Here is a 15,409-nt window from a genome sequence, read left to right as displayed (position 1 = left end):
TTGGGGTTGGTTACTGGGCCGAGCCGAGAAGTAGAAGCTGAACTGTCGCCTCCCACGACAGCACACACGGGAGGGGGCGCACCACTTCGGCGGCGGCGGCGAAAAAGGAGAGGAAAGGCGGCCGCTTTTCCCCGCACCCACCACGCCGCCGGCAGTGCGGCAGGAAAGGTATGATTCCCTGCCCGATTGCGGAAATCATCAGCTGATTGTCGCACTACTTGCCTTCCATGGCCGTGCTTCCATTGATTTCTTGCCATTTTCTTCATCCGCTTGCCTGTAAGTCTGCGTCCATGCTGTCGCCCAGCTCTTATTACTGGGATTTCTTCGGTCTAGTTTAGATATTCTTCCCCATGATTCGATTCGAGCATAGTTTGGTCGACTCCATCCGAGTTCGTTTAGTGTTTGAGGCTGAGTAATCTCGGGGGTTGGGTGTTAGGTCTTAATCAGTAGTTGGTTTAGTTGGGTTTAGTTGTTTCTTGTTTTGTCCTGTTTGACTAATTAGGAATAATTTATCTCCCTGCTGTTCTTCATCTTTGGATTTTAATCCATGTCCCTTTCTCGGTTAGCATGTAGTCAGGTGTACCATGTGTGTATTGGAGTTTTGGACTGTACTGGTGCTGATGTCCTTGTCCTCCCCATCCTTGTGTTTTGTCTAGGAAATTATGAACTATTTGGTTCCAGAAATTAGTAAGCTTTGCTGCTTGGTTGATATATCATTATGCTGTTAGAAGTTGGGGATAATTTGTTCCATTTCAACACCTACGAGTCATTTCAAATTTGGGGATGCTGTGAAGCAGGGGATTACTCAGTGAACTTGTTCTAGTTACAGTCAGGTGCTTTAATGCCCTCCTTTTTGTGTTTTTCCATTTCTGCAGTGTCGCGCCTTCATATTCCAGCATAATCAAACATGTCAGAGAGCTGGGATGTGCCACTCGGTGACATCAACGGAAGTGCCACTACTCAGGGTGAACGAAGCTTGGGTGAGCCACTCAGTCACAGCAACGGAAGTGTTGCTACTCAGGATGAACAGAGCTTGGGTGAGCCACACAGCGACAGCGACGGATATGCCATTATCCAGGGTGAACCTTCTTCGGACGGAGATGAGTTAATCATCGTGGATGAGATGGACTCCTTGTGGGACGATGTCAATACCATGGTTGATTTCTCAACATTCGTGACGTACTCTGTTGTCAAAGGCTTTGTAAAGGATGTGGAAAAAGAAGTAGTTCAGCAGATTGCTTCCAAGGATGAACAGATAAGGCTGCTGCGCAAAAGGATGCTGTATCTGGGAAATGGAAGCTTAAGTTTGTATGAGGGCCGGGATAGAAAATATGATGAAGTTTATAGTATTCGCCAGCAGCTTGATGACATTTCGAAGTCACTCTTGAATTCTGAGTGGGGGCTCCCAGGGTCGCAGTATAACTCCCAAGGTGCAGAAGATGTTAGTAAACATAGAGGCAAGGAGCAATTCTCTAGAAATGGCCCAACAAAGAATGAAACTCCTGAAGCCCCCTCTAAAGAGGTTTTTGTTGATCCTTCATGTCTGACGCACATGGATAGAAATGCTTTGATAGCCCATTTCAATAAAGAGATGACTAACATGAAAAGGCAGCATGATAAGGAAGTGGAAGGAAAGACAGAAGAGATATTTGCACTCAAGCGAAAACTCCTGAATAAAGAAGGATCTAACCCATTGCATTTACGGCACAATAAAGAATTTGAGCAAGTGAGGAAGAAAATTGCAGAAGTTGTGATGAGATTGGATGGGCTTCTCTTGGAGAATAATAAGAGAACCACTTCTGGCATCAAGGCAGAAATACTTGCTGTTGCTAGCCAACAAGACAAGAGCAATGCTATAGATTCTGAAATCCAGCAACTGCAAGGTACTGCCACTAATAATCAAGAGGCAGCATGTGGTTTTCCAACCCAGGCTTCACAATTTGCATCCATAGAGGCAGATCATGCAAAGAAAATTGGAATGTTAGAATCTGATATTGAAGATGCCAGGATTGCCGCCATCATTAGAGAAGGGATAGAAGTTATTGTACTAAGAGAGTTCGTTAACGATATAAAAATAGGGTTGCATGGTAATGAGATGGAGAATAACATGAAGCAAGACATTTGCTCAGTCATTCAGAATGAAGCTGTAGCAGAAGCAGTGCTAAACCTAAATTCTTCGTTGTTGAAGTACAATGAGGAAAAAAGCTGTGCCAAAGCAGCATCAGCTCTACAAAAGCAGGAGATTGAGAATCTGAAGATAACTGTTAACTCTTTCAGTAAAGTAGTAAGGGAAAAAGAGGCATTTGTGTGTCAGATAGAATTGGGAGCAATGAAGGGTCATGTGGATTTATTATTCCATCAACTTGATTTACTTACAGACAAAGTGGAAAAGCAAGACTCCTGTATAGCTGAAAAGAACAAGGACTTTGATATCATTGTAGGCAGGTTGGAGCAAGCTCTGCAGCATGTTCATCAAAATGAGAACAATTTGAGGGAGTTACATGATAGGTTTAGAAATGCTACAGACTCTCTAAAGGAGGTGGAGAACCAAAATCATTATTTACGTAACATCGTCGAAGAGAAGGAGAAGACATTCACATCAACCATTTATAAAGAAAAGGAGTTCAAAGAACGCATGACAAGTCTTGTTGGATCTATGAGAGAGTTCGAAAAAAAAATTACGGATCAGCAAACAATCATTGCAAATAAAGTTCAGCACAGTGAATCAAGGTGCTTGTTTTGTATTCTTTCAGAACTTGGATTACTTGTTTTTTGTGGAAATGAGCTTATTTTATGATTGCCAGTTTTTTCTTAACCATTCTTAATTTCTTATCATGTGATTAGCTTTTTATAGTTCATAGTACTTAGGAGTTATGAGTATTCCCATTTTTGTGAATAAGGATGGCGTCCTTTTTTGGGTACAGGTTTTGTTTATTGAAAGACCAATGTAAGCACCTCACAAAAGAAGTCAATCTTTTAAAAAAGAAAGCATTGTGGTATAAGGAGATATCTGAGACAAAAGGCTCAAATCTTCAGAAAGCTGAGCTTGAGGTAATAGAAGTTTCAAATCCCAACTTCTAATAGTTCTTTATATTGCAAAATGCAACAAGGCTATGAAAACTTATATAATGCCCTAATGAAGTGGGAGGTGAGTGATGTAATGTGTTGTTGTTTCTGAATTTCTGCAGGTGGATTTACTTGGTGATGAGGTTGAGACCTTGACGGATCTTCTTGCAAAAATTTACATTGCACTCGACCACTATTCCCCGGTTTTGCAACACTATACTGGAGTAAGTCTCAATTAATCATTCTCTAGTTCTGTTATGTTACGAAAGGAAATATGCTAAAAACACAAATTCGTATAACACGGATGTTCACAGAATTTTCAGTTAGATTTTACTGATTTGTTTCTCCATTAAGTTAATGGATTTTCTCTTTGCATGCAAGTCATGGGTGTGTCTAGAATTAGTCTACTCTTCCTCGGAATTGTTGGCATCCATCCAAACAGCATGATCTTGCACCCTTACAAATTGCGATTCTTCTGCCAGTAACTAATTTTTATCGGATTTTACCGATTGTTTCTCCATTAAATTAATGGATTTTCTCTTTGCATGCAATGCAAGTCAGTGGTGTGTCTAGAATTTGGCTAGTGTTTCTCGGAATTGTTGGCATTCATCATCTAAACAGCATGATCTTATTGCGCTCTTATAAATTAGGATTCTTGTGTAGGTTCCTAATTGTACTTTTGCTTTGACAGGTTATGGAGACTTTGAACATGATCAGGAAACACATCAGCATAGCAAAGTAAAGTGCCCATGCACATCTATCTATATCAGCTTGTCTAATGTTAACAGCAACCTCGAGTTTTATTGGCCAGAAGATGGAGTTCAGGCGGTCCGCGGTAACTCTTGTAGACGTCCCTTGCTGTAGAACCAAGGGCTAGAGGTAGTGCAAAGTAGCTTGATCCCCCTCTTTAGGCAGTATTTTTTTAGCACTTTGTAAATGACCGTGACCGTGGTTAGTACTTGTGTTTGGCTGTGATGTGATGCTATGGGCTTTATCACCTGCTGGTCTGCAAATGGGAGATTGTCAAGTAGAAGCTCTTGATTGACCAGCAACGACGGTTTTGGGGTGCTAGTTTTCAGATGTTTTTGTGGCTGAAGATGATGTATGGCGTTTATGTGCGAGTTTGACCACCTGTGGTGGTAATATTAATATGATGATGTGTTTGTGTTCCAGGAAATGATCTGGATTTCCTCTGTTCTCAGAAATCTACAGTTGGCTGTTTTTGGACCTTGATATAAGGTGGCCTAGATGCAGATACGTGGCCAGTTGGCGCTGTTGAATGTGCCTTGGAGACCATCCCTACTAGTAATACAATGTTTATCATGGTCATTCCCCATGATGCCATTCTTCAGTGCTGGGCATCAGCTTCCAGTTACGTGCCTTTCCCATGATGGGATGGCCCCATCCAGGTTGTGTAAGCTTCCAGTTTCGTGTATTTCTGGTTCAATCTATAAAGGCATGTTAACAGGCATTAAATCACTTCTGAATGGTGTAGTTCGTTTCTTCCTGAGGCTTTTTAGCTGGACTGCTCGCTGCTCCCTGAGAATAGAACTATGATGCCACATCCAAAGTACTGGAAAGAGAAAGAAGATCGAACAGCTCCAACCTTGTGTGGGAGACCAGGAACTGAATCGAGACACCAAAAAAAAAAAAAAAGATGTCAGCTCGACATTTGGACTTGATTCCGGCGTAAGCGCTGACGTGTGCATCAGTAACGTTGCACACCAACTGAACAGCTCAGCTCTAACGCCTCCAAATAATTTGTTGAGCATAGCCGTCCCCTCCCCCCCGTGCCCTCATTCTCCGGTGCTCAGAAAACACCGGTGGACGCGTCCCTTATAAATTAAATTTCGACGCCTGAAGTTCCTAAGGTCATAGATGCCCTCAAATCAAGTTGTGCTGACCTTCTCAGTGTAGTCAAGGATCCATTATCGGCTGCAAAAGCAGACGCAGATGAGGTGTTGGCTGCAAGGATGGATAAGGCAGTTCATATTGTTTCTGAAGAAGTTAATAATCGTTGCTGGTCAAGTGTTGTGAATGAACAAGGTGAGGTGTTGCGGAAAGGAACACCGTCCAACCTTATGGATTGGAACTCTACCGCGCGGAGTTTTCAGATGAGTTTTCTTGCGTGTATTATTTGTTTTATATCTTTGAGGATTGTCCATATTTGATTCACTCTGAGCAACTAAATTGATTTGAGAAAACTGCGGTTCTTCTTGTTTATAGTTACTAGTTCTCTTAGAACTGAAATAAGCTATGCGATTACAATGCCATTGTCGCGGTTCTCGAGCCATCAATGATTGGTGAACCGGCGGATCCATTTGCAAATGTCAATGAACACCATAAACATCATATATTTATTTGCATTTATTACTATGGTAATTTCGGAACTTGCATGTTGCTTCTTTCCCACCACGGAGTTCTCTTTTGGTGCTTTGTGGGAAACTGGATAGTATGTCATAAAATGTGTCGACATATGCTTTGTCTATAAGCTGCTTTCTTATCCATGACCAAAGATTATCCAATGAAAGTGTTAGAATAGCAACTAGTATTCACACAGAGCCATAGGCCAATACATGTACATGTGTGACAATGTGCAGGTAAACCCCTCATACACACGGAAAAGGAACTATACAACTCTAACACACACACACACCCCCCCCCCCCCCCCCCTCAAACTCATGGTGGATCAACAACACTGAGTTTGGAGAGAAAGAAACTATGATGCGCTCTAGTCTGGGCCTTCGTGAAGAAGTCAGCAAGCTGAAGCTCTGAAGGCACATAATGAAGAGCCATAACCTGATGTTGCACAGCATGACGCACATAGAAGGCATCAACACCGATGTGTTTGGTGAGCTCGTGCTTCACCGGATCACGCGCAATGCTGATGGCACCATGTAATGTCCCAGGTTTAGAGACGATCGAGGGGTAGATTTTAGAAAGGGATGTGCATTGCATCGTAAATTCTGGGGAAATTTCGCGCTTTTAAAGAGAACTGCATCGAAGGGGTACAAGTTTCTCTCTCGACACCTTACAGGGTTAGGGTTTCGAGAGTGCGATAAATTTGGACCTCACTTAACTAAACTAGGGTTTTTGAGAAGAGAGGGGAGTAGTGCATCACAAATATTAAGTTGCATGATTGAATTCAAATAACTTGGGTTTGAATTTGAAATTAAAACATCACATGAATATTTCATAATTCAAATTGAGGTAATTCATTAAACAAATATAAATAATCAAGTATATAAATAGTACAACTATTATATAAAGCTCATTAAGGAAAATTGGAGCTTTATTGATATTCACACAAGATACAATGTCAATTACAATATCCAGAATTGAATTATGAATTTACAACACATTACAAGAATTGAAGAAATAGAAAAAGAAAAAGGAAAATTACAAGTAAATAAAATGTCCTAAACTACACAAGTAATCTTCATGAAATGCTTGTGCAAGATGATCTTGATCAATTCTTGATCCCTGCACACACACACAAATCAAACAATTGATTATGCCAAGTGGCATTGCCACTTGGCAGGTTAGCAAAAGAATAAAATTTGAGAGGATATGACCAGGAACCAGCCGAGCTGATCCACTCAGCTGCACAAGTCCCACACACACAAGCTGCTCACACAGCTTGAGTGCATGCTCAACAGCAAGCCATGGAGTGTGCATGCACAACAGCACACACGCACAGCCAGGGGAGTCACCAAATCATGTCAGGCCCTGTTGTCGACCAGATAGGCAAAGAGTTGGGCATATATAAACTTTTCACAGCCCAAACCCTAGCCATTTCATCGGCAGCAACTCAAGTGGTAAGAACACCAAGAACAGCAAGAACAGGTGAACAGCTAGAGCTGCTCGACCTATTCCAATAACAAGCAGAATCAAATCAAGCATCACCAGCAAGCCAGGAGGAGCAGGGCAAGCACATAAATCCAACCAGAAGCAAATCCACTACACCAACACTCATTCTAGGAGGTGGAGTGAGGTATACACAGAGAATCATGAGCAAGCATCTGTCTTGCTCATAAATAAGCATGTGCATCAAACACACACAAGCCATAGGGTGTGAGTACCCTGTTTGTGTCATCATCTGGCTACCTAGTCAGTTGGTGCAAGGAAAAATGGGTGGAGCCAATAGGAAATCACCAAGGGAACACGGGTTAGACCAAGACAGTGGCATAACCAAGGCAATCCAGAAAGGAAATGATCCTACCTAGCCAACCAAGTCACCTAGCACCTAAAACCTAGCATACCATCAGACAGATAGACAATATGTTTCTATTCTTGTTTGTCAACATCAAAGATCACTGGAAATCCAACAAGGGATTAACCAGTAATGCATTCACTAAGCCACAGCAAGCCAACAAAGGTGGGAGCTACCTAACAAGGAATTGTTGTCAAGGTCACCTCAACCACTTAACCAGTCCAAACAAATAAGCCATGCACAGTTATCATCACCCAGAAGGGTTCAAAAGAGGGCTAGGGTACCCAACCAAGTGTTGGCATCCATCTAGCCCTACCAAATTTAATGAAATGATCATTACTGCAAAGCAGTTCACATCACTTATCTATTTAGTAAAGCAATGTAATACAGATAAATGAATTACACAAGTAATTGATGCACCAGAATCTTGCAGATGATCCAATGGATCATTGCAAGCATCAGCAACTGCTTGAGCAAGTAGAAGCCTGCACCAGTGATACGTCTCCGACGTATCGATAATTTCTTATGTTCCATGCCACATTATTGATGTTATCTACATGTTTTATGCACACTTTATGTCATATTCGTGCATTTTCTGGAACTAACCTATTAACAAGATGCCGAAGTGCCGATTCTTTTTCTGCTGTTTTTGGTTTCGTAAATCCTAGTAAGGAAATATTCTCGGAATTGGACGAAATCAACGCCCAGGGTCCTATTTTGCCACGAAGCTTCCGTAAGACCGAAGAGGAGACGAAGTGGGGCCACGAGGTGGCCAGACTACGAGGCGGCGCGGCCCAAGCCCCGGCCGCGCCGCCCCCGTAGTGTGGGCCCTCGTGCCGCCTCCCCGACCTGCCCTTCCGCCTACTTAAAGCCTCCGTTGCGAAACCCCGCACCGAGAGCCACGAGACGGAAAACCTTCCAGAGACGCCGCCGCCGCTGATCCCATCTCGGGGGATCCAGGAGATCGCCTCCGGCACCCTGCCGGAGAGGGGAATCATCTCCCGGAGGACTCTACGCCGCCATGGTCGCCTCCGGAGTGATGTGTGAGTAGTCTACCCCTGGACTATGGGTCCATAGCAGTAGCTAGATGGTTGTCTTCTCCCCATTGTGCTTCATTGTCGGATCTTGTGAGCTGCCTAACATGATCAAGATCATCTATCTGTAATTCTATATGTTGCGTTTGTTGGGATCCGATGAATAGAGAATACTTGTTATGTTGATTATCAAAGTTATGTCTATGTGTTGTTTATGATCTTGCATGCTCTCCGTTACTAGTAGATGCTCAGGCCAAGTAGATGCTTGTAACTCCAAGAGGGAGTATTTATGCTCGATAGTGGGTTCATGCCTCCATTGATATCTCGGGACAAGTGATGTAAAAGTTCTAAGGTTGTGGATGTGCTGTTGCCACTAGGGATAAAACATTAGTGCTATGTTCAAGGATGTAGTTACTGATTACATTACGCGCAATACTTAATGCAATTGTCCGTTGTTAGCAACTTAATACTGGAGGGGGTTCGGATGATAACCTGAAGGTGGACTTTTTAGGCATAGATGCATGCTGGATGGCGGTCTATGTACTTTGTCGTAATGCCCAATTAAATCTCACTATACTCATCATAATATGTATGTGCATGGTCATGCCCTCTTTATTTGTCAATTGCCCAACTGTAATTTGTTCACCCAACATGCTGTTTATCTTATGGGAGAGACACCTCTAGTGAACTGTGGACCCCGGTCCAATTCTCTATACTGAAATACAATCTACTGCAATACTGTTCTACTGTTTTCTGCAAACAATCATCTTCCACACAATACGGTTAATCCTTTGTTACAGCAAGCCGGTGAGATTGACAACCTCACTGTTTCGTTGGGGCAAAGTACTTTGGTTGTGTTGTGCAGGTTCCACGTTGGCGCCGGAATCCCTGGTGTTGCGCCGCACTACATCCCGCCGCCATCAACCTTCAACGTGCTTCTTGGCTCCTCCTGGTTCGATAAACCTTGGTTTCTTTCTGAGGGAAAACTTGCTGCTGTGCGCATCATACCTTCCTCTTGGGGTTCCCAACGAACGTGTGAGTTACACGCCATCAAGCTCTTTTTCTGGCGCCGTTGCCGGGGAGATCAAGACACGCTGCAAGGGGAGTCTCCACTTCCCAATCTCTTTACTTTGTTTTTGTCTTGCTTAGTTTTATTTACTACTTTGTTTGCTGCATTATATCAAAACACAAAAAAAATTAGTTGCTAGCTTTACTTTATTTATTGTCTTGCACGCTATATCAAAAACACAAAAAAATTAGTTACTTGTTTTACTTTACTTAATTCCATGCATGCTTTTATTTCACTAGTTAGGCTTAATGGAAAACAACAAAAATATTAGAGATCTTTATAGTATTTATCTTAAGTTAGGACATGAGGTGTTTGAAGAGAAAATTAAAAAACCTATGGAACTTTATATGTGTGCTAATGGCAATGTTATTAGTATGAATGCTTTGAACATTATTATTGCTAATGCTATGGAAGAATTTAAGCTTGGGGAAGCTGGTTTTGATGAGCATGATATTTTTAGTCCCCCAAGCATGGAGGAGAAAATTTACTTTGATGACACTTTGCCTCCCATTTATGATAGTGGTATTTTGGTGCCACCTACAATTGAGGATAAAGTTTATTATGATTATACTATGCCTCCTACATTTGATGATTATGGTGATGAGAATAATAATGATAGCTACCTTGTTGAATTTGCTCCCACTACAATTAATAAGAATGACTATGCTTATGTTGGGAGTAGTAATTATTTTATGCATGAGACTCATGATAAGAATGCTTTATGTGATAGTTATATTGTTGAGTTTGTTCATGATGCTACTGGAAATTATTATGAGAGAGGAAAATATGGTTGTAGAAATTTTCATGTTACTAAAACACCTCTCTATGTGCTGAAATTTTTGAAGCTACACTTGTTTTATCTTTCTACGCTTGTTGCATTATGCTTATTGAACTTGTTTATTTACAAGATTCCTCTTCATAGGAAGCATGTTAGACTTAAATGTGTTTTGAATTTGCCTCTTGAAGCTCTCTTTTGCTTCAAATACTATTTCTTACGAGTGCATCATCAAAACTGTTGAGCCCATCTTAATGGCTATAAAGAAAGAACTTCTTGGGAGATAACCCATGTGTTATTTTACTACAGTACTTGGTTTTTATTTTGTGTCTTGGAAGTTGTTTACTACTGTAGCAGCCTCTCCTTATCTTAGTTTAGTGTTTTGTTGTGCCAAGTAAAGTCGTTGATAGTAAAGTTCATACTAGATTTGGATTACTGCACAGAAACAGATTTCTTTGCTGTCACGAATCTGGGCTGTTTTCTCTGTAGGTAACTCAGAAAATTATGCCAATTTACGTGAGTGATCCTCAGATATGTACGCAACTTTCATTCAATTTGAGCATTTTCATTTGAGCAAGTCTGGTGCCTCGATAAAATTCGTCAATACGAACTGTTCTGTTTTGACAGATTCTGCCTTTTATTTCGCATTGCCTCTTTTGCTATGTTGGATGAATTTCTTTGATCCATTAATGTCCAGTAGCTTTATGAAATGTCCAGAAGTGTTAAGAATGATTGTGTCACCTCTAAACATGTTAATTTTTATTGTCGCTAACCCTCTAATGAGTTGTTCTAAGTTTGGTGTGGAGGAAGTTTTCAAGGATCAAGAGAGGAGTATGATGCAACATGATCAAGGAGAGAGAAAGCTCTAAGCTAGGGGATGCCCCGGTGGTTCACCCCTGCATATTCTAAGAAGACTCAAGCGTCTAAGCTTGGGGATGCCCAAGGCATCCCCTTCTTCATCGACAACATTATTAGGTTCCTCCCCTGAAACTATATTTTTATTCCATCACATCTTATGTGCTTTGCTTGGAGCGTCGGTTTGTTTTTGTTTTTTGTTTTGTTTGAATAAAATGGATCCTAGCATTCACTTTATGGGAGAGAGACACGCTCCGCTGTAGCATATGGACAAGTATGTCCTTAGTTTCTACTCATAGTATTCATGGCGAAGTTTCTTCTTCGTTAAATTGTTATATGGTTGGAATTGGAAAATGATACATGTAGTAATTGCTATAAATGTCTTGGGTAATGTGATACTTGGCAATTGTTGTGCTCATGTTTAAGCTCTTGCATCATATGCTTTGCACCCATTAATGAAGAAATACATAGAGCATGCTAAAATTTGGTTTGCATATTTGGTTTCTCTAAGGTCTAGATAATATCTAGTATTGAGTTTGAACAACAAGGAAGACGGTGTAGAGTCTTATAATGTTTTCAATATGTCTTTTATGTGAGTTTTGCTGCACCGGTTCATCCTTGTGTTTGTTTCAAATAAGCCTTGCTAGCCTAAACCTTGTATCGAGAGGGAATACTTCTCATGCATCCAAAATACTTGAGCCAACCACTATGCCATTTGTGTCCACCATACCTACCTACTACATGGTATTTTCCGTCATTCCAAAGTAAATTGCTTGAGTGCTACCTTTAAAATTCCATCATTCACCTTTGCAATATATAGCTCATGGGACAAATAGCTTAAAAACTATTGTGGTATTGAATATGTAATTATGCACTTTATCTCTTATTAAGTTGCTTGTTGTGCGATAACCATGTTCACTGGGGACGCCATCAACTACTCTTTGTTGAATTTCATGTGAGTTGCTATGCATGTTCGTCTTGTCTGAAGTAAGAGCGATCTACCACCTTATGATTAAGCATGCATATTGTTAGAGAAGAACATTGGGCCGCTAACTAAAGCCATGATCCATGGTGGAAGTTTCAGTTTTGGACATATATCCTCAATCTCATATGAGAAAATTATTAATTGTTGTTACATGCTTATGCATAAAAGAGGAGTCCATTATCTGTTGTCTATGTTGTCCCGGTATGGATGTCTAAGTTGAGAATAATCAATAGCGAGAAATCCAATGCGAGCTTTCTCCTTAGACCTTTGTACAGGCGGCATAGAGGTACCCCTTTGTGACACTTGGTTAAAACATGCGCATTGTGATGATCCGGTAGTCCAAGCTAATTAGGACAAGGTGCGGGCACTATTAGTATACTATGCATGAGGCTTGCAACTTGTAAGATATAATTTACATGATACATATGCTTTATTACTACTGTTGACAAAATTGTTTCATGTTTTCAAAATCAAAGCTCTAGCACAAATATAGCAATCGATGCTTTTCCTCTATGGAGGACAATTCTTTTACTTTCAATGTTGAGTCAGTTCACCTATTTCTCTCCACCTCAAGAAGCAAACACTTGTGTGAACTGTGCATTGATTCCTACATATTTGCATATTGCACTTATTATATTACTCTATGTTGACAATATCCATGAGATATACATGTTATAAGTTGAAAGCAACCGCTGAAACTTAATTTTCCTTTGTGTTGCTTCAATGCCTTTACTTTGAATTATTGCTTTATGAGTTAACTCTTATGCAAGACTTATTGATGCTTGTCTTGAAGTGCTATTCATGAAAAGTCTTTGCTTTATGATTCACTTGTTTACTCATGTCATATACATTGTTTTGATCGCTGCATTCACTACATATGCTTTACAAATAGTATGATCAAGGTTATGATGGCATGTCACTCAGTAAATTATCTCGTGTTATCGTTTTACCTGCTCGGGAAGAGCAGAACTAAGCTTGGGGATGCTGATACGTCTCCGACGTATCGATAATTTCTTATGTTCCATGCCACATTATTGATGTTATCTACATGTTTTATGCACACTTTATGTCATATTCGTGCATTTTCTGGAACTAACCTATTAACAAGATGCCGAAGTGCCGATTCTTTGTTTCTGCTGTTTTTAGTTTCAGAAATCCTAGTAAGGAAATATTCTCGGAATTGGACGAAATCAACGCCCAGGGTCCTATTTTGCCACGAAGCTTCCAGAAGACCGAAGAGGAGACGAAGTGGGGCCACGAGGTGGCCAGACTACAGGGCGGCGCGGCCCAAGCCCTGGCCGCGCCGGCCTGTAGTGTGGGCTCCTCGTGCTGCCTCCTGACCTGCCCTTCCGCCTACTTAAAGCCTCCGTTGCGAAACCCCCAGTACCGAGAGCCACGATACGGAAAACCTTCCAGAGACGCCGCCGCCGCCGATCCCATCTCGGGGGATCCAGGAGATCGCCTCCGGCACCCTGCCGGAGAGGGGAATCATCTCCCAGAGGACTCTACGCTGCCATGGTCGCCTCCGGAGTGATGTGTGAGTAGTCTACCCCTGGACTATGGGTCCATAGCAGTAGCTAGATGGTTGTCTTCTCCCCATTGTGCTTCATTGTCGGATCTTGTGAGCTGCCTAACATGATCAAGATCATCTATCTGTAATTCTATATGTTGCGTTTGTTGGGATCCGATGAATAGAGAATACTTGTTATGTTGATTATCAAAGTTATGTCTATGTGTTGTTTATGATCTTGCATGCTCTCCGTTACTAGTAGATGCTCTGGCCAAGTAGATGCTTGTAACTCCAAGAGGGAGTATTTATGCTCGATAGTGGGTTCATGCCTCCATTGATATCCTGGGACAAGGACAGAAAGTTCTAAGGTTGTGGATGTGCTGTTGCCACTAGGGATAAAACATTAGTGCTATGTTCAAGGATGTAGTTACTGATTACATTACGCGCAATACTTAATGCAATTGTCTGTTGTTAGCAACTTAATACTGGAGGGGGTTCGGATGATAACCTGAAGGTGGACTTTTTAGGCATAGATGCATGCTGGATGGCGGTCTATGTACTTTGTCGTAATGCCCAATTAAATCTCACTATACTCATCATAATATGTATGTGCATGGTCATGCCCTCTTTATTTGTCAATTGGCCAACTGTAATTTGTTCACCCAACATGCTGTTTATCTTATGGGAGAGACACCTCTAGTGAACTGTGGACCCCGGTCCAATTCTCTATACTGAAATACAATCTACTGCAATACTGTTCTACTATTTTCTGCAAACAATCATCTTCCACACAATACGGTTAATCTTTTGTTACAGCAAGCCGGTGAGATTGACAACCTCACTGTTTCGTTGGGGCAAAGTACTTTGGTTGTGTTGTGCAGGTTCCACATTGGCGCCGAAATCCCTGGTGTTGCGCCGCACTACATCCCGCCGCCATCAACCTTCAACGTTCTTCTTGGCTCCTCCTGGTTCGATAAACCTTGGTTTCTTTCTGAGGGAAAACTTGCTGCTGTGCGCATCATACCTTCCTCTTGGGGTTCCCAACGAACGTGTGAGTTACACGCCATCAACCAGCACAAGGCATGGTGATACACAGTCACAGGATAAGCACCAGACAGGCACAGGCAGTAAGTAGAGCAAGAAATAAGCAAGCAGCTGATGATCACTTGACCACCAGAGCTTGCTAAAGCATGCTAAGGCCTGCTAGAACCAAGCCTAGCACCAACACAGTAACAACATGAATTAAATAGCCACATAACCTGAACAATTGCATCACAAATAATTAAATAGAAGCATTACAATTGTATCCAGAAGCACACCATCAAGGGATGGTGCTGTCCAGCCAACAAACATGCTCAATGGAGCATTTCCAGGAATTTTAGCACAAGGGGTAGCACACCAGGAGCACTGGCTCTTGCAATTTGCAAGGATTACACACATTAATCAAGCCAGGGCAAGTAATTGAATACACTTGATGATCTAGCAAGAGTAGTATCAAGCACAGAGGCACAGGGATAGTTTCAAGCAAGAAATGCAAGCATAAGCAAGCACATGGCTTAGGAAAATTGCACAGAATCATGCATAGCAAAGATAGCACAGCTTAAGCTAGGCCATGGAGAGTAGAGCAGCAGCCACTAGTTCACAATTGCAGCAGCAGAGAGCACAGCCATAGCAGCTAGCATCATTCCGCAGTACAAGCAGCAGCACAAGCACAGGCATGGCTGTCGTCGTGGTGAACAGACATATGCCATGGGATGGCTTATCTTGGGGCCGAATGGACGCTAGAGGATTCGGGGGAGGGTTTTTGGTATAGATGGAGAGGTTTCCGGATGGATTCCTCAAGAACTTGGCCTTGGTCGAAGGTGGAAGATGAAGAACTCAAGAGCAAAGACAGCACTAGAT

General features: G+C 41.8%; 1 protein-coding gene across 2 annotated transcripts; it reads left to right on the top strand.

Moving 5' to 3' along the window:
* The first annotated feature begins 18 nt into the window (after positions 1 to 18).
* On the top strand, positions 19 to 4,243 carry LOC127342149 (WPP domain-associated protein). 2 transcript variants are annotated; one of them, XM_051368092.2, is made up of 5 exons: positions 19 to 168; positions 876 to 2,730; positions 2,925 to 3,051; positions 3,189 to 3,290; positions 3,758 to 4,243. In XM_051368092.2, exons 2-5 carry the CDS (start codon positions 908 to 910, stop codon positions 3,806 to 3,808), a joined length of 2,103 nt encoding a protein of 700 aa, XP_051224052.1. In that variant the 5' UTR covers positions 19 to 168; positions 876 to 907; the 3' UTR covers positions 3,809 to 4,243. The 2 variants fall into 2 exon arrangements, with proteins under 2 accessions (XP_051224052.1, XP_051224053.1); XM_051368093.1 differs by having other exon boundaries at positions 145 to 276.
* Positions 4,244 to 15,409: the final 11,166 nt, after the last annotated feature.

The sequence above is a fragment of the Lolium perenne genome, chromosome 3, assembly GCF_019359855.2.
Source record: "Lolium perenne isolate Kyuss_39 chromosome 3, Kyuss_2.0, whole genome shotgun sequence".
In the NCBI taxonomy this organism is placed as follows: Eukaryota; Viridiplantae; Streptophyta; class Magnoliopsida; order Poales; family Poaceae; genus Lolium; species Lolium perenne.
This window is presented reverse-complemented; position numbering and strand designations above follow the sequence as displayed.